Consider the following 24740-nt stretch of genomic DNA (forward strand, 5'->3'; position numbering starts at 1 on the left):
TGTCCAGGAGCCAGGGTGGGTGCGGGGGCCCCAGGTAGGGCTGATTCTTGGGCGGAGGAGGGTGGGGTAGGGGGTTCTGCATGAGCTCCTTAAAGGACAAAGGTAACGGAGCCAGCGAGAGAGCGCGAGCGGAGCCTTTGACTCCAGACCACAGAATTGGGGGAAGTGTGCGCGCCGCCGCCGCCGCCGCCGTCCCTGCAGCGCTGTGGGTCTAGCCGCGGGCGTCTTCCCGAGCGCCGGGGTCCCGGGGTAGGAGGCGAAGCGCGCGAGCGGAGGCGCCGGCGGGCTGCGGCCGGCTCACGCGGCTCACCATGGGCTCCGGGCGCCGGGCGCTGTCCGTGGTACCGGCCGTGCTGCTCGCCCTCACCCTGCCGGGGCTGCCCGTCTGGGCGCAGAACGACACGGAGCCTATCGTGCTGGAGGGCAAGTGTCTGGTGGTGTGCGACTCGAACCCGGCCACGGACTCCAAGGGCTCCTCTTCCTCGCCTCTGGGGATCTCGGTCCGGGCGGCCAACTCCAAGGTCGCCTTCTCGGCGGTGCGGAGCACCAACCACGAGCCGTCCGAGATGAGCAACAAGACGCGCATCATTTACTTCGATCAGGTCAGACCCCGAGGGAGGCCGGGTGCCGGGTGTGTGTTTGCACGGTGGCGGAGGACGGGGCGGGGCGGGGCGGGGGGCGAGCTCCCGGCAGCCCGGACCGGGGGCTGCCTGCTCAGGCTCAAGTTGATCTGACTGGGATGTGGGAGATCGTTTCGGCACTCGGCTCTCCGGATGCGCCTGGGTCTGAAACTTCTGTCTCTCCCACCACCGCCCCCGCCCGCATTCCCTCCTGGCCTCTGGAGGAGGCGGCTGGGACAGCGGGAGAGAGGCTGGGAGCGCTGAGCCCAGCAAGGAGAGACAGAGCTCAGGACGACTTTTCACAGCAACAGGTCCATAGGAGCCGGCGGGAGCCTGGTCCCCGGACCCCGCAATCTCTTGGCCAGAGCCTGCCGCCCCCCACCCCCACCCCCACCCCCCCGACCCCCGCTCAGACTCCTCTGCAGGTGCCGCGGAGGCGGTTCCCGCGGCACCCTCGCGGTCTCCGGATGAATGATTGGTTTCCCCGCAGCTGAAGAAGCTTCTCCCCAAAGAGAGCTTCGCGGGTCCACATTCTCTGCATGGATCTCGCACGTGGCCGGAGAGGGTGGGCAGCGCTGGCGTGGGTCAGATCTCGCCCACCTTTCCGCGGGCAGGATCCCCCCCCCCCCCCCACACACACACACAGACGTTGCAGGCGCCTCTGCAGCCGAAAGCCTTCCTGTGGTACTTGGAGAAAAGTTGTGGAGGAAAGGAGAGGAAGGAAGGGCGGCTGCGGGGAGCTCCCGTTGGGAAGCGCTGGGAAACCGCTGCTCCTGCCTCTGCTCCTGTCCTTTCTGAGAATTGCAAATTCGCAGGGAAAGACAGACTGTGGGGTTGAGGGCAGGAGGTGGGGAGGAACTGATGAAATCTGTGGCTTCTGTTTAGCCACCGGGAGCTCTGGGGTTTGGCTGATGAGAACCCCCCCCCCCCCCCCCCCACCACCGGGCATCAGCCTAGGTTCCCTAAGGAATCCTAAAACTGAAAACTGACTCCGGGTTGTAATTTCAACCCTAACAGCACCCAGAGTCTTTTTAGTTCCAGAGGCACTTGTGTAGTTCACAGTTGTATGCGAAGTCGGATGTGTAGGAGCACAGGTTAAATGCTGCTGCAACATGCGTCTGGGAAGGGATGAGGTGACATTTCCATTCCTTACTTAATTGTTCCTAAGTAATGCACTCTCCAGCTGGCCAGACAGAGAATGCTTCTCTGGGGCTTACTCTCAGATAGCTATAATTTTTAAAGAATTAAGCAGTCCCTTAGGGGTTTTGGTGCAGTATTTTCCATCTTGATGGAAATAAAGTCTAGCACAGCCCTGGGTTATATTTCAATGCATTTAATTAAATGTTGGACGATTGCGGACAGGACACCGTATAATACGCTGAACGGTGCATTCTTTTCCGTGACCTTTCCATCAATTAGAAGAGGAGAATGGTTTGTTCTTCTTTTTGGAGAGCCATGCATCGTAGAGACCACAAGACACATTTAGTTATGGATCTCTATGTGCCTGGATGCTCTAATTACAACGTAGAGTCAACATCCAGCCTTATGTGTAGTCAACACTAATCAGCCATTTCCATTACTGCTGATGAATTATGCTACTTGTATCTGATTCAGGAAGTCCCCACTAAGTACCTCAAATTATCTTCAATGTGCTTGAAAAAAATCTTTGCAACATCTCTGTTGGGGAGTGTGGCACAGTGGCGATTGGTTATTGGAAGCTCATTGATCGTCAGGTCAGAGGAAGAAATCTGATGGTTACTTGGAAGAAAGTGAAATCTCAGAATAAAATTACACACATACATGTGTTTTAAGCCAAGGGTTGAGCCTGGCGCGTCTGCTTGACCTGTTACTATATTCTGGTGCATTGCTTAGAGGGGATGGTATATTTTTCGGGAGTTATGCAGAAGGCTTAATATTGGCAGGAATATAGCATTGCTGGTGGCCACTGATACAGTAGAAGTGTCTCTTTATAGGGACATCTGATTTTGGGGGATGCCAGTTATAGATTTATTTCTTGGAGAGAATTAGATTAAACCCCAGTTATTTTACAACTTCCCAGCCCCAAACGTTCCCACTCGCTTTCCCATAGGAAGGGACTTCCTTATGTGACCTTTGCAAATTTGGTGTACAGAGGTCACTTCTTGAGATTCAGAGTTAATTTCATAACCAGTAGAAACAGGCTGCATGTCTTGGAATACAAAGTGCATTGTTGCTTTCTTAGGAAACAGCGCCTTCTGTTACTTTTCATTTTTGATCCTTGAAGTTTAAGCAGAGACCGGGTGATTGATAAGAGGATAATGGATAACACTGGCAGGAACAGAAGAAGGCCACCTATTTCACAGCCTGTCTTTATTCGTGCCCCACTTTTTGGCAGCCTGCAAAGGCTGAGTCATTGCCAAAATATTGTAATTAAGGCCTAGATGGCACAGCAATGAAAAAATGGCCATGGATCTTGGGAGAGGTTTGGCAGAGGCTCAGGGGAGGGCCAGGCATTCAGATCAGTCTGTGCGCTACTCAGTATCATGGATTCTGTCACATGGTGGAGGGAGTGCCCAGGCCTCTGTGTGATGTGCCCAGGAATGACTGCAGAGAGCCCATGGATGCCGATTGGCTGTCTTGAAAACGTCATCTCTGGACATTGCAAAGGCTTGTAGAGGATGGGAATATAAATACAGGGCAGATGCCTTTTCTCTGACTCTCAAGGTAAAGCTAATATTTATAAGCCCTCACATGTTATCTAGATGTTTCCAGAGCCATCAGGCCTCGCTGGAAATTGAGGCATGAATGCAAAGCAGTTACTTTATTTTTTTTTTTTTCCTCTACCATTTAAAAGACAGAAGAACTTTCCATTACACAAATCTATTTTCCAAGTCACTAAAGAGGAAAGAAGTAGAACACGGTGTTTTATTCTGTATGGTTTCTTAAGCTACTTGTGAAAGAAATAAAGAAGGAGAGAGAGAGAGAGAGAGGAAGAGGGAGAGAGAAAGGGAGGGAGGAAGGAAGGAAGGAAGCTTGTCTTAGTTACGGAAGAGAATATTGTAATAATTTACTGTTCTTAATTATTTTTTATTTGTAGATCCTAGTAAATGTGGGTAACTTTTTCACCCTGGAGTCTGTCTTTGTAGCACCAAGAAAAGGAATTTACAGTTTCAGCTTTCACGTAATTAAAGTCTACCAGAGCCAAACAATCCAGGTATGTGTTTTGACCTGTTCCCTCTCTTCCCCCAAGCAACAGTGTTTATTGGCAGTGGTTATGTATTTAAGCGTTTATCTCAAGATGTGTTTTCATTGTAAAAATAAACAACCATCTTTATGGTTTATTTTCAAAACAGTTAATTTCCAGTTTTCTTCTTTATAGCATCCATTAAGGTTATGACAAGAAACATATAGAAAAATAAACAATTGAATTTATTACCGTCCTAACAACCAACCACTTAAAAAACGTGGCTTGGTAAAAACTCAGTGACACAAATCACTTTATAAGATCCCGACTTCAGTTAACCCATATGCAAAAATGAATCTGAAGAAAGTTGTAAGACTAGCGGAGCCTTACAAGCATATATTACATGAAACAAATTCGCTTTTATTGTTAAACTGCATGAGATACAGTTAACCATTGAAAACAAATCTGTGAAGCAGCAAACTACTCAATATACTTTTTACAAAGGGTGTTCTCTGCGTATGTTTTAAAGAGTTTATCCTCAGTTACTCTGATGCTAGGAAATTGTTACAGATTTCACTTCCACAGTGAGCAACATATTTTGTGTTGTGCTTTCTCAGGATATAGGCTTGACCTTACACTCAAAGCCTAGCCTATGATACCCAAATATACTAACACCCAATGGCACCGATGCATGTCTGTGGAATTCTAGTATTCTTTTTATCATACACTCGATGTTTGTGTTGTATACCGTCGCCAGGTGAATGATAGATTACAAATTCTTCTCCCACTTTTACATATCCTAGTGAATGGATACATTTATCATCCACAGATTTCATTAAAGTGCTTTTTTTTTTTAAACACAAAAGGAACGAATATTTAGTAAACAAATTTACTAGCGTGGAAAAGCTTTTCCCAAGCCCCAATATTTAGAAATGTATGTAATATTTAAAACAGCATAATAAAAATTGTAGTGGGGAGAAACGTGAACACATTTTGAGTTTATTATTTGATAATAATGATGAATTTATGAATTATTGATTCTTTGCTAATTACCCATCATTAAAATCTTCAGTGGTAGTGGTGATCACTATCGTTTTTACGTTTATTTATTTATTTTGAGAGAGAGAGTGAGAGCGAGCAGGAGAGGGGCAGAGAGAGGGAGGGAGAGAATCCCAAGCAGGCTCACTGTTGTCAGCACAGAGCTCAACGTGGGCTTGAACTCAAGAACTGTGAGATCATGACCTGAGCCGAAATCAAGAGTCAGATGCTTAGCCGGCTGAGCCACTCGGGCTCCCCGATCACGATTTTTTAATACACATTATCAGGGCAAACAGAAAAAGAACCCCCCCCCCCCCCCCACACACACACACACACATTCCATAATTTTAAATGAACTGTGGCACTGTTCATTTACTAGCTGACTAGTAACTTGAAAGGAGGCTGGTAGAATCTTGCTGTATCTGGGTTCATCAGAGCCAAGGACACTGGGCTTCTTTTTACTAATATACTGGGAAGCCTCAGGCTTGCTTCGTTACCGGAAGGTTCTTATCGAATATGACAAGTAAATAAGACCACAAGCTTAAGTTATGTGTTGAAGGGAGGCCAGTTTCCGCGAGGCTAGGCCGCTCTCCATGGGTGGTATCCTTTTGGAGGCATCTCAGGAAATTTCTATGGGAGAAGTTAAAAGTTATTTTAATTAAAAAAAAAAAGCAGCTCAGTGGACCTACTAAGTGCGTAGCCGCCACAGCCAGGATGAATTTACTGAACATCAGCTGTTTTACCAGGTCTTTCATCTTAGGTATTTTTCATTACCCCCGGCAGATGTTTTCAGTGATTTGGGTTTTTTTTTCTTCTCGTAGGTTAACCTGATGTTAAATGGAAAGCCGGTAATATCTGCCTTTGCTGGGGACAAAGATGTTACCCGCGAAGCTGCCACTAATGGGGTGCTCCTCTACCTGGATAAGGAGGATAAAGTTTACCTAAAACTGGAGAAAGGTAACTTGGTTGGAGGCTGGCAGTATTCCACGTTCTCTGGCTTTCTGGTGTTTCCCCTATAGGATTTGATCTCTCCGCGATGTTGATCCAGGGGAGGGGAGGCCCACCCCTGAGTTGTTGGAAGATCATTTCCTCATCATCGGATTGACGTCTTTTATTGGTTTCTCATGGGTGAATATGGATTCTCTTTAAGGATCCTAGGCCTGTCCGAACTGATACACAGTCTCGCAGATGATTTGTGTGTGTGTGTGTTTCAGTATACTTGGATGGGGACTCACAGCAGACAATACCTATCTGTGCTCAAGTGTTAACAGTTTAAAAGCTGTCTGCAAGGTTCATTCTGAATTTAATTTCCTGGAATCACTGAATTCGTTGCAGATGTGGCGTTTTCTTTCTTTGTTTCTAAAAGACTGGCGAGCGGGTCTTAAGAATGAGAAAACTCTCAAGTTCTGAGTGCAATCAACGGTTAGTATGATACTGCCAAAGAATTGTATGCTGTGTTGATATATTGATTACACTTGTTTTTATTCTTTGGAACTCGTCTCTTTTGTTCTCTTAAGGTAACTGGGAATTGCTTTTTTCAGTGACTGGCTTTGTGTCTTCTCTACCAATAGGGTAACGAATGGCTTGCCCGCAAATTTACCCTGTGAGATCACCAACATGACTTCCCTTAACAAAAAAGAATGCTTCATAGTTGTATTTTAATTATATATGTGAAAGAGTCATATTTTCCAAATTATATTTTCTAATAGGAAGAATAGATCATAAATCTGACAAGGAAAAAAGTTGCTTCCCCGAGTTCTAAGTGCTCAGCCCCCAGAACCTCCACCAGATCGCCCTCCTCCCTGGGAAATCTTATACTTTCTTGCTCAGCTTGAATTACCATGATTGATAATAACCACTTTATTAAAAACCTGAGGGATTTTTTTCCCTTAGACCTGACCACTTTATTAACTGGAGATGGGATGCCCCTGTTTTTAATTATACCTATTTTTCAAGCCTTCTGTTGTGTTTGGAAGTATCATCTGGTTTTGCCTTAATTCCTTAAATTGTATATATTTATCTGTTTAGCTAATATTACATCCAAATATCCCATATCTAAACTTAGTGCAATATCTTATTTTGTCTTTTGTACAGGTCATATGAACTCACAAAATTACTTATGTCTCTGTCATAGAATAAAGGTCAATATACGTTAGCCGAATTGTTTTGTCCTTTTGGCTCGGGAAATATGTATTCTATGTGCTTTACTTCCTCTTTCTCACCAACCCTTCTTTCCTTCCCCCCTATCATTTCTTTTTCTGGGAGTTTTTTTTTTTTTTTTTTTAACGTTTATTTATTATTGAGAGACAGAGAGACACAAAGCATGAGGAGGGGAGGGGCAGAGAGAGGGAGACACAGAATCCGAAGCAGGCTCCAGGCTCCGAGCTGTCGGCACAGAGCCCGACGCGGGGCTCGAACTCACAGACCATGAGATCATGACCTGAGCCGAAGTCAGACGCTTAACTGACTGAGCCACCCAGGCGCCCTTTTCTGGGAGTTTTTAAGAAAAGCTTTCTGAATCTGGGGGGAGTGTCCTCTGAATTGGCATAGGAAATCTTTCCCGGGTTTAATCCATTCAAATCCAGGAGTTGTCAGCCTGCCAAAAGAGAATCGATGGACTTAGTAAACTCTTCTTTCGGAATGGACTTACCATTAGGTAGTCAAGTTGAGAAAATTTGCTAAAATCTCGTCAGAGTGCTCCGTGAGTGAGTGCGTGGTGAGGAGGCTGAAGACCACTCAACGGGAAGACTTGGGGGAAAGTTCCGCCCCTTTCACAACACTAAGAGACAGATGGAATATTACGGTGTCTTTTGCGGAGGGACTATTATTATAGATGTCTCATCTGGAGATCTGGCTCCATTTCCTGGTCTTTTCTCAATTAAAGCAATTAAAAGGGCCCCTTTTGTAGACGGTGGCAGCGAGGAAGGTGTCCGAGGACCCTGTGAGAGAAAACACACGGGCAGGTTTTCCAGCATAATTGTGATTAATCACCAAGTCAAAATATTCATTCATCCCGGGGAGACTCTCCTCCTTCCTCAAGAAGAATTAACTGGAGATGTTGGCATTGGATCCTCAGTGTTTTGCTTGGCAAGTTACTCTTCAGCTGGCTTCCAGTCAGAAGCTTTCCTCCTTTGTGACTGTGCTGTGTAAGAACACAATACTGCACAGGGGACTTCCATCTGGGGACGTGTGGCATCCTCTGAAATACACCTGCTCTAACGTAACCTTCCCCCTGGCTCTCTGTGTTCAGGGCTGCGTCTGTACCTTGCAACGGACTGGTTTATACTTGAATAAATATGCTATTAGTCATTGTTTTGGCAAAATGGCTCAAGGGTATTTGCATTAGTAATAGACGCCTATGATGGACCAGAGAAAAGGTGATGCTTAAACAAAATAGACCAACGTATAAGTGTCTTTATAAACATGCTTGTGGCCATCCTTTGGGGCTTGCTCTGATTTTTCTAGAGTTTTCTGAACAGAAAAGAACATCGGCAAAGGGCTTGACTGTAATTCCTAAGCTCCAGTGTAGATATTTTGGAATGCAAAATCCATTCAAAACCTCCCAGAAAAAATTAATATAAAAAGGCACACAGGGGCACCCGGGTGGCTCAGTTGGTTAAGCATCCCACTTCAGCTGAGGTCATGATCTTGAGGTTCATGGGTTCGAGCCTCGCACTGGGCTGTGTGCTAACAGCTCAGAGCCTGGAGTCTGCTTCGGATTTTGCTCTCTCTCTCTCCACCCTTCCCCCGCTTTTCACAGTCTTTCTCTCTCTCAAAAATAAGTAAACATTAAAAAATTTAAAAAAAAAAGGCACTGAAGCTGTGGCCATCAAGTGTGGGAAGGCACCTGTAACAGGCAGGAGCCCCAGTGGGGAGGTCAGACGTCTGATTAATGTGGTCAGAATGAAAGCCTTAGGTTCTTATTCCAAAGTGGGTCTAGCTAATTAGAGCTACCCAGACATCATGGCTGGAAAGGTAAGATTGAAGTGAGGGAACAGAAGGGACAGAATGATTTAGTCCGGGGAGCGTAGATTTTGGACAGACATTGGATGGAATTCTACAACTTTCACTTACCAGCTGTGTGACCTTGGGCCAGTTTCCTCACCTCTCTGAGCTTTCGTTATTTCATTTGTAAACAACACATTGTTGTGGGAATTTACTGAGACTTGTGCAGTGCCTGGTGCTCTGTAAGGAAGCTCAAGTAAGGGCTGACTGTTACTACTAACGCTTTAAGCCCTAACACAGCCAAGAAGCAAGTAGGCCAGAAGGCGGACGTTACTGTTGGCATGGTGAAGGGTCAAAGATTGAGCACGAGTGGGATGGGTCGAAGGCATCAGAAGTACTTCCAGAAATGGCACCGGATGCTTCTCTGCATATCCTATGACTTGAAAACAGTTTTCAGAAATTGCTCGGTCCACAAAAATGCTAATTGAACACAGGATTTGCATTGGCCCTGTCCACATTCATCAATGCCAGCACTGTTCCTCCCGATCTCCTTTGACTGTTCCTTGATCTATTGATCGACAAACGCAAGCAATTGTCTGCAGCCAGCGTTTTCTCCCTAACAGAATCCCAAGAAAACAAAACTGGAGGAAATAAAGAGCTAGTGTGTAGGGTCTCACTGATTCCAGCTTCTTTTCGGGTACTCCCCGTGACCACAGATTCTGTTGGGACATGATTATGTAATTAAAATCTTTCTTTCTTCCTTTCTTTCTCTGTTTTTGAAGTAAGTCTGTTTTCCCCTTTCCTTTTGGTTTCTGGAAATCAAAATAGCCGCGTTTCTTCTTTTGGCCTCTCCCTTTTAGCAAGTTCCTGCTTTGTATCTTGAAATAAATCTCTTCAACTAATGTTGAGATTATCCTTCTTTTTTTTTATTTAAAAAAATTACTTTAATGTGTATTTACTTTTGAGAGAGAGAAAGAGACAGTGCGAGCGGGGCAGGGGCAGAGACAGAGAGTGGGAGACACAGAATCGGAAGCAGGCTCCAGGCTCTGAGCTGTCAGCTCAGAGCCCGACGTGGGGCTCGAACTTACGAATCGTGAGATCATAACCTGAGCCAAAGTCGGACGCTTAACCGACTGAGGCACCCAGGTGCCCCGAAGTTATCCTTCTAATGCGTCACACGCTTTGGTAGGTGCTGGATTTGAAGTGATGACACCTGCCCTTTTCAGAGCTCCCTAAACATCAGACGCAGAATCCCCACAAGGAGCCACAGTGCTATAAACATGTGGTTCCATCTCACCTTCTGACTGAGGGCACTTGGCTTTGTCAACCCACATTTGTTAAACAACCCACTTTGTTAAACCACCTGTCCCCAGAACAATGGTAATCCACTGGTTATAGCAAGGTCCTCAAGTTGGTTGACCTAATGACCATGGCAAAGTGATGAGCAGAAGAGAAAGGTGACAGCATCTGATAACAGTTCACGTTCAGAGAGGGGGAGCTTAAGTGGAATTCTTGGGCTAAGTGGTTTTCTTTGGGGGGGGGGGCGCGGGATTTAAGAAGTTGCTTTCTAAAAGAGGTTTCTTGGGGGCACTTGGGTGGCTCAGTCGGTTAAGTGTCCGACTTCAGCTCAGGTCACGATCTCGCGGCTTGTGGGTTCGAGCCCCACGTCAGGCTCTGTGCTGCCCGTGCCGAGTCTGGAACCTGCTTTGGATTCTGTGTCTCCCTCCCTCTCTGCCCCTCCCCCACTCACACTCTGTGTGTCTCCCTCTCTATATATCTCAAAGGTAAATAAACATTAAAAAAAAAGAAAAAAAATTTAAAAAAACATTAAAAAAATTAAATAGGTTTCACTGTCCTGTCTATTGCAGGCCTACCTTTAATATGGGTTTCACATGCCTTAGAATAAAAACGATGTGGGGTTTTTTTTGCCCGTCCCCACCCCGACCTCTCCACAGACAACACCTTTGTGAATTTGATCTTGAAGTTCTTTTAAGTCAGCTTTTCCAACTAATGTACATAAGGATCATCTGGGAATCTTGATAGAAATGTCGATTCCGACACAGTGGGTCTGGGGTGGGGCCTGAAACTGCCTTTCCAGCAAGCTCTCAGATGATGCTGATGGTCCCGGCTCTGGTACCAGACGCCGAATGGCGAGACCTTCCACGGCTGTTTCTTAAAGCCTTGTCACTCAAAGTGTGGTCTGTGGCCCAGTGGCATCCACATCACCTGGGGGCTTGTTAGAAGCCCCAGGTGGGGTTTAGACTCACCCCAGACCTCCTGAGTCGGAATGTGCATTTTTAAAAAGGTCCTTCTTGCCCTGCCCCGTGGCTTTTAGGCGCAGTAGAGTTTATGAAGCTCGATCTTGGAGGAAACCCCAGGGCCACCTGCACCAGACTCTCGTGGGCTGGGCCTCAGGCAGCTGCAGCTGAACGAAGTCCTCAGGTGATTCCCTAACCTCGGTGCGTCTTGGGTGCAGGGTAGCTCCTTGCAGTGACCCGGAAGTACAAACGCTCCTGTCATCCTCCTTCTTACAACGCAGTGAGCTGAAGGCAGCTCGCCAGACGCTTTCATGCGGGTGAATATGGGACTCTTGTTCTGGGGTGGGGCAAAGGCTCCCGGGATTGCTGCCCGTTCGTGCAGAGGAAGGACCTACAGGAAGCTTTACCTGGAGCCAAGATGTGGGAGACCCTCGCGCGCAAACGAAGGTAAGTCGCCCACAGAAAGTGGCTGTCTCGTGAAGACGGAAAATCCTTAGTGACATTCCTCATTTTGTGAGCATTTGTCCTGAAATAAAGATGTAGTTACATTGTGCTTTTCGTTGTAATTGAAGTGAGCCTTCTCCAGGGATTGCAATGCCTTTATCTGAGTACAGTTGGCATTTGACTTCAGAGGACACTGCTCAGTTGAGTAAAGGGTGTGTGTATGTGTGTGTCTGTGTGTGTGTGTGTGTGTGTGTGTGTCAGAGAGAGAGAGAGGGAGAATGTGCTCAGAAGACTCAACGACAACAGTAATTTCTAGTAGGCCATTCAGTACACTTAAAATGCATCCCAGGGCAGAAGTCTCCCTTAACAATTTTTAGGACCAATTGGTGGTATTTACGATGAGAAACACATTATACGAACTAAGGAAGTCTTTATTTCCCCCTGGGGTTTCCTGGAGAACATAAAGTTTGACCCTCTGACTTTCCAGGAAACCCTAGAGGGCATCGGTGTGCCTGTTCCTGGGGAAGGTTGAGGGACTCCCAAAGAAGGGCCCTGTGCAGGCAGATTAGAGGTGATAGAGGAACGCCCCACTGCTGTCGTGTTGTGGTTTGTTTTGTTTCGTCGTGGTATAGTCTGTAGCCCACTGCTTTGACCGGGCAGTTATCCCATTTGGCCAAGAACGATGGCCAGTCTGCACAATTCAGCGTTCAGGATGGGGCTGGGGGGCTTTGAGCCTTTTCTGTGTTTACACAAATGGACCCAGCTCCCTTTGTAAGCTGTTTTCCTTCCAAGCTCCTTAGCTATTTAGAAATAAACAGTCACGAGTGTTTCTTCTCAAATAGCTCGGCTTTTCCTTTGAGTGTTAGCGATGTTAACATCACAGTGGAAAAAGTGTCATGCCTCCCCCCACGTAAAAAAAAAAAAAAAAATGGAACAACTGGCATAAGAAGCATTCCATCAAAGAACTAATACACTGGGATAAAAACCAATTCAATAAAAAGCTAGGAAAAAAGAATGCTAAAAGTTCATTGATATCTAACATGAATGACAGCTGAGTGAGAAGGAGTAAAGTTGGTTCCGGTTTCTGTTCAAGTTTTGTTTTGTTTCTTTTTTTTTATTTTTTTTAACGTTTATTTATTTTTGAGACAGAGAGAGACAGAGCATGAACGGGGGAGGGGCAGAGAGAGAAGGAGACACAGAATCGGAAGCAGGCTCCAGGCCGTCAGCCCAGAGCCCGACGCGGGGCTCGAACTCACGGACCGCGAGATCGTGACCTGAGCCGAAGTTGGACGCTCAACCGACTGAGCCACCCGGGCGCCCCTGTTTTGTTTCTTTTTCTTGCTTTTTCTCTCTGAGTGCTGAGGTCAGTTCTCGGCAGGTAAAAGGATGCTGTCTCACCGGCAAAGATACCCGCTTCTCTTCATTAGGGTGACATTGTGATCCGCGGGCTCCGAAAGCGTACTAGATTCTGCCCTTCCATTTCTTGGCCAGCCTGATTGGAAGGAAAAAGTGCTGTCGAAGGAGTCTGGTAACTTCTCTCCAGGGAGAGGAACGCCCCACATTTCAGTAATTCAGGGAAGCTGTTTCTGAGCTTGGAAGGAAGCCACATCCATCTCCCTGCCTGAGGACAGAGTCTCAGGATGGGAGGCTTCAAGATTTAGCCGCAGCACCAGAAGCGCCTGGGGTTTGTCTCTGGGGATGTAGGACTTTGCCCGTGTCCCCTCTCCCAAGAAGACAAGACAATATTTTACAAGCATCTGTACAGGGAACTGTGGAGCCCAAAAGCCATTTAAAAAGTCCTGTTTTGCAAGATTTTCTTTTCTTTGGCTGACTTGGTTGTTAAAGATTAAAGGCAAAAATATCAGGTCCTCCTTTACTGTCAGAGATTGGCACAATGTCATGAGTTGAAGTTGGCAAGAATCACAAAGTCATCCGTGACTTTCTGAGAGTGAGAGGCCCCGTCTGTTAGAAAGGAAATAAGGCAAGAACCTTCTCTCAGAGTTTGGACACCTCCATTTAAAAAAAAAAAATTTTTTTAACATTTATTCATTTTTGAGAGTGAGAGAGAGTGCGAGAGGGGGAGGGGCAGAGCGAGTGGGGGAGGGGCAGAGAGAGAGGGAGACACAGAATCCAAAGCAGGTTCCAGGCTCTGAGCTGTCAGCACAGAGGCCAACGTGGGGCTCGAACTCCTGGCCAAGAGATCATGACCTAAGCTGAAGTCGGATGCTTAGCCAACTGAGCCACCCAAGTGCCCCTCCATTTTTTTTTTTAAGTTGATTAAACAATCACATACGTATTGGGTACCTACTGTGTGCCCCACATTCTGTAAACTTAGAATCTGCTCTTTCATCGTTCCTACAAGTTCCAAACCTCTTTATAAACGCTTCTTCACTTTCAGGGTGGAAATCCTGCAATCTGGAAATCAGAACGTGGTGCTAGGCTCCATAAACACTAACGATGTGTGTTTTGAAATGATCTGGGTGACCTCATTACTGCTTTCACCATAATGTACTTTCAGAGTCAAACCTTGCTTAAAATGAAGAATGATACAGAGGTGCCCTGTACAGTTGTGGGAGTTGTACACTGCACTATCTCAGGAGTGTGCCACTTCTATCCTGTTATTCTAACAAAATAAGCACATTACAACAATCTTCTGACACATGAAAATATCTTTAACGAGGAGGTCCTTTACTGAATTTGCATGAAAGTACCTGGTTAGTGGTAGCCTAGAGAGAAGGAAGTGGCTTTCTTTCCTAAATCTGTCCATCGTACCTTATTTCTAAAGACTGTCTTTGGTTCTGAGAAGTCAGGGCATCAGGCCTACAAACCACAGCGTCTGGGTTAGATGACCCGGTACCCCTCCCTGCTTACGTGTCAGTTTGGAACTCAGGTCTCTGGTCCGCTGCAGCCCATGGGAAATCCCCACTGACACCCAGAACCAGCCTTCCTCTTGTGAGCCAATAAGCACAGCTTCCTTGAAAGTGTCGCAGGTTAAATACGAATCTGTAAATTTAGGTTTGCAAGGAAAACAAAAATCTTTGAAAATCTTCTATAACTCAACTTTATTTCTGCCTCCAAGAACTCCCCTCCCCCCAATTTTGAGTGGCTAGTAGAAAATTTCTCATTTTTTTCTTGCTCAGCTCATTGGCCGTGGATTTGGGTAATAGTCCAGGGCCTTACGGATTGTGGGTGGGGAGAGGCCTACTTGGCCCGAGGGCCGTGTTGATTTGGCTGAGGTGGCCCAGAGTCTCCTGGTCTATTTTTTTTTTTTTTTTTAATTAAAATTCTTAAAAGAATGTTTATTTTTTGAGAGAGAGAGAGTGTGCATGGGGGAGGGGCAGAGAGAAAGTGAGACACAGAATCGGACACAGGCTCCAGGCTCTGAGCTGTCAGCACAGAGCCCGACGTGGGGCTCGAACTCACGGATCGCGAAATGATGACCTGAGCTGAAGTCGGAGGCTTAACCGACAGAGCCACCCAGGCGCCCCAGTCTATTTGTTTTCTGCCACCTTCTTCTCTTAAGGAGGCGAGGAAACAGTGAACAACCTGCTTGACAGGTGCAGGAGGGAAAGAAGAGAAGAGGAGGGAAGGAGTGTGTTCACATTGTCAAAATCTTCTCCCGCCGCTGGCGTGTGCCCAGCCCGTGGAGCGAGCCTGGGTGTGCAGGCGGTCTGGACACAATTCACGTGACTGTGCGCCCATCTCTCCGACTTCCTGACCCGGTTCTGAGCTTTGGGACTCCCGCTGTGCTTCCTACTATGTGCACACGTGTCTCTTCCTCCTGCCAGAGTCTGGGCTCACAGAACAGAAATGATGAAGTGTTAGTCCCTGTGGAGAGCCCTGCTTTCCGAAATAGTTCCCGGGGTGCAACTAAAAGGCTTTCCAGGGGAACGTAACTTCTAGAAGAGTCTGGCTCATGCTGGGTTAGAGGGAATCCGCTTCCTTACCTCCCTTGGTCGGTGTCTGGTCTTCTGTCCTTTCTGTTACTGATGAAGCTGAAGAGTGCCAGGAAGGTTTTCTGGGACCTGCCTCCAGCCCATCCACGAGGAATTATTTTTCCCTGTGGCTTTGCAGGCTCTTGGAAAGAGGGATGCAGTGACCTTGGGCATGTGACCGGTCCTGTCTGCCTTGCCTACGTAAGAGGGTTAGAATGCCCTTCAGGTGTTTTTGAACCTTGTTGCAAGAGCCCCTTGGGATTCTTTTTAAAAATATTGTGATGTCTTCCCCTATCCTCAAAATTCCTGATTCATTAAGCCTTAGTGAGGAGGGCTCTGGAAATCTGCATTTTTGACCAACGCCACAGGGGATTCTGCTGCTGCTTGTTTCTCTAATACCTTTTGAGTAGTTAAATGAAAATACATCCTGGGGCTTTACAAACCACAAAGCACCACGCTAATGTGAAGATTGTTCTTAAGACTGTAATTTAGAAGGTCTGACAGATCATTGCTCATTGTCTTAAAAAAATTTTTTTTAATGTTTACTTATCTTTGAGAGAGAGACAGAGCACAGAGCGTGAGCAAGGGAGGGGCAGAGAGAGAGGGAGACACAGAATCTGAAGCGGGATCCAGGCCCTGAGCTGTCAGCACCGAGCCCGACGCAGGGCTCGAACTCACAAACCGTGAGATCATGACCTGAGCTGAAGCCAGATGCTTAACTGACTGAGCCCCCCAGGCACCCCAGTCATTGTCTTTTATTTTATTATTATTATTATTTTTAATATATGAAATTTATCGTCAAATTAGTTTCCATACAACACCCAGTGCTCATCCCAAAAGATGCCCTCTTCAGTGCCCATCACCCACCCTCCCCTCCCTCCCACCCCCCATCAACCCTCAGTTTGTTCTCAGTTTTTAAGAGTCTCTTCTGCTTTGGCTCTATCCCACTCTAACCTCTTTTTTTTTTTTCCTTCCCCTGCCCCATGGGTTTCTGTTAAGTTTCTCAGGATCCACATAAACATTGTGTTTTACATGCAGCCACTAAGTTTGCCCCAAATGGGGGAGTCTCAAAGTGAGAAGTTGCTTTTTAAATTCCCAACCTAAAGAGTCTGCTCTCCGTCATTTTCATGGCAGCTTCATTTTCCCTCGTGTTCCCTGAATTATCCAATTAATGCCTGTTTGCTTAACAAATTTTCAGACGATGCTGCAGGTGATGGGTAAAAACAGAAAGGTCAGGGCACCTGGATGGCTCAGTCGGTTGAGCATCCGCCTCTTGATCTCGGTTCGGGTCTTGACATTAGTGTTGTGAGTTCGAGCTCCGTGTTGGGCTCCATGCTGGGCGTGGAGCCTCCTGAAAAAACAAAAAAACCAAAACCAGCCAAACAAACCCCTAAAAACCCCAGCAAACTATTCTAGGGCTTCCTGCTGACCCCACTAGCATCTCTGATTTATTGGGGTCTGTAGGATAGGGGTTGGAGCCCACAAATCTGTCCCGTTTTTCAGTTTGTCCAGGTGACTCCAGTGACCCGTTAGATTTTAGAGATGCCCTGGAGTGACGTTTCGAATATTGCCATCATTCAGTGCCAGACAAGAACTCTACTTTCACCCATGTTTTTATTTAAAATTCATAAAAATAGGGGCGCCTGGGTGGCTCACTCGGTTAAGCATCCAACCTCCGCTCAGGTCACGTTCTCGTGGTCCGTGGGTTCGAGCCCTGCGTCGGGCTCTGTGCTGACAGCTCGGAGCCTGGAGCCTGCTTCGGATTCTGTGTCTCCCTCTCTCTCTGCCCCTCCCCCCCTTATGCTCTCTCTCTCTCTCTCTCTCTCTCTCTCAAAAATATTAAATTAAAAAAAATAAAAATCATAAAAATATGTGCTCCACATTTTGGGTCAGAATCGTTACAAACTTGCCGAAGCCTCTTGGTGCTGGTGGAGTGTGATGTGTGGGCAGCAGGGTGCAAGGCTGGGGCTGCAGTCTGGGGACAGCAGCCCAATGCCTTTCTCCCCAGGCCTCAGGGCGAGCGGTAGGAGGGGAGGGGAAGCTCGGTAGCAGTTCTCCGCCTTCAGCCGTGGGGAACAGGCTAAAGGGAGGCCCCGAGAGAGCACCCAACCTCCTGGCTCCCCAGGCACCGGAGATTCTTGCTGAATGCGTACAAGCCTTCAATTGCTCTGAGGGGAGCCAAGAATGTCGCTCTGGGCTGCCGGGGACTAATGCTGGTGGTGCCCGCAGCATTTTACTAATTGTGAGGTTACGCGTTCAGGGGCTTCCCCTGGGGGGGTACCTGGAGCACTTCCAGATGTGGAGAGTCCCCCTCTGGCCTCCTCCCGCTGCCTGTGCGAAGCCACCAGCTCTGCGAGGCGGTTGCTGAAGAATCGAGGCGCTGGGAGAACCCAGACAAGCACCGAGAACAACCAAGCCCATCGCCTCCTGCAGCACTAGCTCTGCACGGAGGGAACACCTGCTCGTGGTAGCGAATTTCAGGTGGTTCAGAGGAACAACAAGAATTCTAGACCTAATCTTACTGCCCAGAGATGATCACTGTTAACATCGCAGACGTTTGTGCATGCATTCATTTAAAAAAAAAAAAAAATAGGGCCTTACCATTCAGCTCTGCAACTTTCTTGTTCTCTTAATATATATTTCATTAATATCTTTTCTTTTTAGTATCACCTCGAATCTTTTTTGTTCTGTTGAAGCAATAAAAATTTTAGCAAGTTGTACATACAGTGCTGAATTCTTTTTCCTGAGTCATTTGAGAGTATGCCCCCTTATCCCCAAACACGTTAGTGTTTATTTCTTACAAATGAGGAAATTCTTCTGTGTGGCTATCATAGAACCGTAAAAGTCAGGAAATTAATACCGATGCGTTACTGCCATCCTGAGATCCTGTTCAAGTGTCACCAGCGGTCCCCATAATGCCCTCTATAGCAAGAGGTTCCAGGTCAAAAGCCTGTGTTGCATTCTGTCACCGTGTCCCGTCAGACGCCGTTGGTCCCTAATGTCTCTTGAGTCTGTGGCTGGCTCTTTGCAGCCTGCACACTTTTGAGGTCGACAGGCCAATGCTTTATTCTGTCACGTGTCCCTCACTTTGGGTTTGTCTGATGCCTCCTCACGATTGGATTCAGGTTACACATCTTCACCAGGGTTATTCCAGAAGCGTTTCTGCCCTGCATCACACGATTTAATTTCTTCTTCTCATTGATGATGTCATTCTGATTGTCACATTACAGTCTGTCTGCCAGACTTGTCCACTGTGGTTACTTTTTTCCGCTTTGGAAGTAAGAGGGATTTGATGGGGAGGAGCTTTGAGACCACGTAAGTATCCCACTTAGCACCGAACTGTTAGTCTCTACTTGTGTGGACTCCTGGTTTCAATCATCTTCAGTTTGGTCAGAGGGAGCTCCTTCAGTTTGGTTTCAGATTCTTTTCTTTTAGAACATGTTTCTATCATTCTTTGAGCACGTTCTTGCACAAAAAGATGTTGCAGACTCTTGTACTTTTTCTTCCCCAGCACTTTCTCCAAGGCTCTGGTTCCTTTTAGTGGATATTGGTACTTAGAAGCCAAGATCTGGGAGCTGGGTGTGCTTACCGCTGGTGCCTGTGTTCCCACACATTCTCAATGGACAAGCTAGGGAATATGTGTGACACACACAAACACAAATCTATCCGTCCATCCATCATCTGTCCATCTGTCAAAGATGTGAGTGTATCCCAAGAATCTCTGATTCCTGTCCAACACACGGATTTCATTCAGAAATTGGAGGTTCCACATTTGAACATCACTTCTCTGAAAGCGAAGAACCCGGCTCAGGTGGTTCTTAATTTACTTGCTGATCCATCCCTCTGAATGTAACCGATCTCCGTTTTCTACCATTGTCCCTTCCCCTGCGTGGATGCTGTCGTTTCCTCCGTGGGGGATCCAGCATCTCATGCCTCCCCTCCTGGCACCAGCGTGGAAACCTTCCTCACCCCACCTGCACACCTGCCATAGGGTTGCTTCCCCTGTGTGAATTCTCTCCTCATCCACGTGGGCGTACAACATCCCAAAGCAGGTCACCCGTCCATGTGGATGTCTTTTCCACTCTGCTTGGGGATCAGTAATGCCCTGGCCCATCACACACACACACACACACACACACACACACACAAGCACACCTACAACCTGTCTTGTATATTTGTTTTGCAACACTGTTGTCATATGGTTTATTTGTGTGCTTTTTTCTTTGCCTGTCTCCCTGTTTTGAATGTAACTACCATCATTGAGTGACTTTGTTTCTTTTGTCACTTCAAGTCTTGGCGTAGTAGGGACTCTCTATCACTGATTGACGGTATGCTAGAGGTATTTGTCCACTTTCATGGGGTCATGTTCTAATTGTCAGGTGGCCTTTGAGAATGAGGTTGGCCATTTAGCATTGGCAGTAGATTTCTTCCCTGTGGCAATCATTCTTGCCGCACAAAATATTTCTGGTTCTCCCCCCTTCCAGGCACATGGGGAGCCCACATGGTAAGTGTATGGCCAGGCGACATGCCAGTGAAACGAGAGCAGAGTGATGGTGTCACTTCCATGACGACACTTTCAAAGCCCGTGTGCAATGTGCTTTGTTCCTGTCTCTTTCCTCTGGTGACCGTGAGAAGAACATGTGGAACTGTCTTCCTCAGTCCAGGACTTCAGTCGTGATCAACACAGTCCCCCCTACTGACCTGTGTTGGGCATGGAGCTTGAGCAGCAGAAAACACCTGATGTGTACTCGTTTGAGATTCCTGTTTTGTTGCTGTTGCGTGCCCTAGACGATCCCAGCGAAGCAGCGTTTAAACAACAACGAGAAGAAAAACCCACGACGTTTTTCTTCATAATAACACGTTCCGCTTGCAAGAAATAGTTTGCAATTGAGCAGAGCAGAATCTGGATTATGACCTTTGGAGGAGAGGGGAGCAAAGGAGCAAGCGTGAACTGACCCCCAATTTTCCGTAGCCATGGAACAAGCATGTCAACCGGCAGTGCCACCGAAGTGTCCCGAACATGCGCCAGAGACGCGTTCAGAACAGGCAGGCGATGGGCTGGGTGACCAAGCCTCTCCTTTCCTCCCCGAATTTCTGTGATTATCAAAATGGCAGAGTACAGCCGGCTCACTAAAATCCCTCTTGGGAGGCTGACCCGCGGCTCCCCACACATCTCTGTCTCCATGCTGTGTCCAAGTGAGGACTTCCTAGGTCATCCTTCACCTGCCGTGGGTCACAGGCCACGTGGCCACACCTCATGCAAGTGGCCTGTTGGGCCAACTCTCTGGCTTTGAATCTTCTCAGGTTTCTTTGATTGATTCGCTTATTTACGTATCTGACGTTTCAAGGGCCTGGACGGGGCGGGGGTGGGGGTGGGGGGAGTACGGATGAATGCGACGAGGCCTGTGTGATGGTAGAGATGCTCCGTTTAGGTGTGAGGGCGGCAAGGTCGCAGCTGAGGGAGAAACTGCTCCGGGAACGCTCCCTCACAGCTGGGTGGTTCTGTCACCTTCATCCTCTGAGGACCCCGTGCCTTTTCTCCAAAATGAAAGATTCCCATTTCGTAACCAGTGGGGTCAGAACCCGGAGACCCCCATCCCCCTCCTCAGCCTTTCTCACCCCACACCTCAGGCAAACTCAGTCAGCAGGACTAGGTCTGCACGTGTCCCATGAGCTCAGGCAGGTGCTAGCAGCTGTGGGCAGGTTCTCTGTTAAGACAACGGCGCTCGTCACCTTCTGCGTGGTCTTCATGTGTCATCTCCTACCCCGTCGGTCCAGGGTGGAGTCTGAGGTTCCACCCTGCGGGTAAGATCTGCTAATTGACAGTTGATGTCGCTGGTCCTTGGGCGGCACTTGGAGTACAAGGCATGGGGGGCAGGGAGACAGTTCCTGCTCTGGTGGAGGTCACCATCTCGAGAAGACAAAGGGAAGCCAGAAAATAGGGGAGAGAACCACACACGCGGAGACAGAAATGGACGTAGATGCGATGCTGGGCTCGTTTACACACTATCCTGAGGGTCAGGTTTTCAGTAGGGTCTCTCACAGTGATGTCACCGCTGGGGTTCACAGGAAGTGGGTGCTGAGACAGAAAATACTGTAGAGAGGTCAACATGGAAAGGAAGGGAGAGGAAGCAGGACCGAGCAGAGGGAGAAGTCAAACTGAGGTGCGGACCCACAAAGCTTTGGGCAGGCCAGGGGGCAGCGTCGGAGCAAACGCTGCCCGTCAGAGTCCCGCACTGGGCCAAACGGCCAGGCCCTCCACACACCCACACGTCCTTGCTCGGAGGGGAGGATGCGCGTGGCCTCAGCAAGGCTACTGTCTGCAGTTGAGGCAGGGCCTGAAGGGGTTGAGAGCGGAAGTCTGTTGCCTGTGCGTCTCCTGAAGCAAACCCTTCCCCGCAGGAGGGGTCTGAATGCTGCTTTCTGAAGAGCTCAGGCAGACCTCCTCTCTCATGATGAGAAACTGAAATATTTAGGGGCTAGCTTTGTACGGCTGCTTTGGAGCTGGTGGGTATAGTGACTGACAAATGAATTTCCCAAATGGGGTTTTCCCACTAGACGTGGCCGCTCAGAACATTAGTTGTGCAGAACTCTTGGAGGACGAAGGCTTCCGCTTATTTGTAGGAAGTGGCGAAGTGATCCAGGCAGCTCGGCCACTTGGAGGTGAGGGTCCATCTGGCAGGGGGAGCCGTGGCCATTGTCACGGCTGCAGCTCCACAGCTACGAAAGGCTAGCGGCTTAAATGAAATCCAGAAAAATCAGGGTGTACCTAAGGCAGTCACAGGAAGATAGTCCAGAGATTGTCATCTTGGTTGCTTAGTGTTTCTTTCTCTTTTTGTTTAACGTTTATTCATTTTTAAGAGACAGCATGAACAAAGGAGGGGCAGAGAGAGAGGGAGACACGGAATCCGAAGCAGCCTCCGGGCTCCGAGCCGTCGGCACAGCGCCCGACGCGAGGCCCGAACCTGTGAACCGGGAGATGATGATCTGATCTGGAGTTGGACGCTTAATCGACTGAGCCACCCGGGTGTTTAGAGTGTCTTAGAGTTTCAGTAAGGTAGTCTAGGCCTGGTGAGCAGTTACCTGTGATTTGTCTCATGGGACTCAACGTCCACCTGTCAGTGGTTCAGACTCTCCACTAGTGGCTTAGAACGACGCACATACTTTATCTGACAGTTTCTGCAGGTCAGGAGGGTGAACACAGCTTCACTAGGTGCCTCTGGCTCAGAGTAGCTCAGCTGGCTGCCCGCGGGTGTCACCTGAGTCCATGGTCACATCTGAAGGCTCCACTGTGGAAGAACCCATGTCTGAACTCATTCATGTGCTTGTTGGAAGGATTCCTTTCCTCGAGGACTGGCGGGCTACAAGCCTCAGTTCCTTGCAGGCGGTTGGCGGAAGGCCGCCTTCCATTCTCTGTTGTGTGGGCCTGCCGACGAGGCAGCGTCATCAAAGTGTGCAATCTGAGATGGGAGCAGAGAGACTGTCCAGAAGAGGAGAGTCACAGGTTTTGAAATCTGATCTCAGGAGTGACATCCCATCATTTTTGCCATTCATCAAAGGCAAGTGATTGATCTGGCCCTCCCTCAAAAGATGGGATGACATGAGAGAATGCCAGCAGGTGGGGGGTTATTGGGAGATACTAATAAAGAAAAATAATTGATTCATAAAGAAAATAAATAACAATCAGCAGAGATTTTAGGAAACTGTCTGCATCCAAGGTACACGAGCAAAAGGGAATTCTGATGGATTCCAGGGTAGTGGTAACTGGCATAATAAAGCTGATCTGAGATTCCAGGTCAACAAAGGGAATCCGAAGCATCCTTACACTTTGCGGGCATTGAGTTTGAGCATTGAAACTTAAAAGTTACCAATTGATGAAATTTCATTTACGAAATCATCACCCAGGAACAGAATCCTGGATGGTCAGAAGAAATATGTTGATAAGCCACTGGCATGAGGGGTTAGACTCACAGGGTAGTCAATGGTTCATAGCCTCTGGGTCCAGGTTACTTTGAATGAAAGCAGAAATGCAAGTTTGGGTGCAGAGTGGAATTGTTCAGGATAAGAACATGGGGGGGGGGGTCAGCGTGATTGCTTTCTGGAGGGGCAGCCATCTCAGGAGGGCTGTGCTGTGCAAAAGGGGTCTGGGGAGGAGATTTATTTCCAATATCTGTTCCTTTTATAAAATCATCAAGCAGTCTCCACTGATCGCTACAGCTTTGCGGAAGGAATCTTATGGGGGATGTAAAGAGGAGGACAAGGAGGTTGCTTCTGAGGAACGTTAGATACTCGTAAGATGGAAAGTAGAGGAAATTGAGTGTTTTGCTGCTTCTTTACTCATCTACCCTTTAACCCAACAAATAAAATATTCACCAAACCACTGAGTCCTGGGGATAGAGAAATGAACAAAGACCAATACCGCTGTTGCCCAGGGTTGATAAAAGCGTGAATAGATTTGAGATGAAGCAAATGCCTCCAGATATTCTAAGTCATGACCAGGGGCAAGACGCGTGCGCATGTTTGCGTACATGTGTGTGTGCAGATGAGTAAGCGGGAGAATTATTTGGGCTGGAAAATGGCTTATCAGGCACCTGAAGTGGCCTTTTCTGAAATCGTCGTTTGGGGGCCCACGATGAAATCATACGAGGTGTCAGGGCTGTGGAAGTCGACTCTGATCTGCCCCATTCCCCGCCAGCATTTGTGGGTGTTCGTTCCCAAGCCATGGTTGGTAGGGGAGGTAATGAGATTCCTCAGTTCACTTCTGCTGCCTGGAGTGTTTGTACAACCGAGCATTGACTTTTTGCCCCTCCTCTCCAGAAGACCAAAGTCATGCATTTTTAATTGGAGTTTTTCAGCCAAACAGTAAACTGGCGGCTGCCCAACTTGTGGGTGAAAATGTCGAGAGAGAAACCCTCACCTTCTGTCCTGTTGGCAGCAAATGAAAACAAACCACTTTTCTCTCTTTCCCAGCTGCTTTCTCTCCTCCACAGGCAAACTCTATTTAAAGCGCTGACTCTTTCCCAGTTTTAAGCCAAGGGATAGAAATCTACTGGCTTAGCCTTTGTTTTTCTGTGGCCGATTTTGGCTGGCAATGCTTAGAGTACTTACCGTCCGCTCCCCGCCCCTCCGGCCCCACCCCGTTTCCCACCTCCTGTCCCTGGCAGATTCAGCTTACAAGTGTGGTGGTGGTGGTGGTGGTGGGGTGTGTGTGTGTGTGTGTGTGTGTGTGTGTTGTGTGTGTGGGGTTGTTAAGCCTCCCCAAAGCAATAAGTCAGCGTCACTGAAAACCACAGTTGCTAACATTTATTTCTAATTCTTCAAAGTCGTCTTTAAAAGA

At 47.7% G+C, this 24740-nt stretch overlaps 1 protein-coding gene across 2 annotated transcripts in view; it reads left to right on the forward strand.

Moving 5' to 3' along the window:
• The first annotated feature begins 311 nt into the window (after window positions 1–311).
• The window catches only part of CBLN4 (cerebellin 4 precursor), a 74925-nt gene continuing 50496 nt past the window's right edge, over window positions 312–24740 (forward strand). Inside the window, exons 1-3 of one of the 2 annotated variants that reach the window (XM_042930622.1) lie at window positions 312–602; window positions 3697–3813; window positions 5643–5778. In XM_042930622.1, coding sequence (XP_042786556.1) covers window positions 312–602; window positions 3697–3813; window positions 5643–5778 — 544 coding nt within the window. Of the gene's footprint in view, window positions 603–3696; window positions 3814–5642; window positions 7072–24740 lie in introns of those variants that run through there. The other variant, XM_042930623.1, reaches the window with a different exon arrangement.

Source organism: Panthera leo, chromosome A3, assembly GCF_018350215.1.
Source record: "Panthera leo isolate Ple1 chromosome A3, P.leo_Ple1_pat1.1, whole genome shotgun sequence".
In the NCBI taxonomy this organism is placed as follows: Eukaryota; Metazoa; Chordata; class Mammalia; order Carnivora; family Felidae; genus Panthera; species Panthera leo.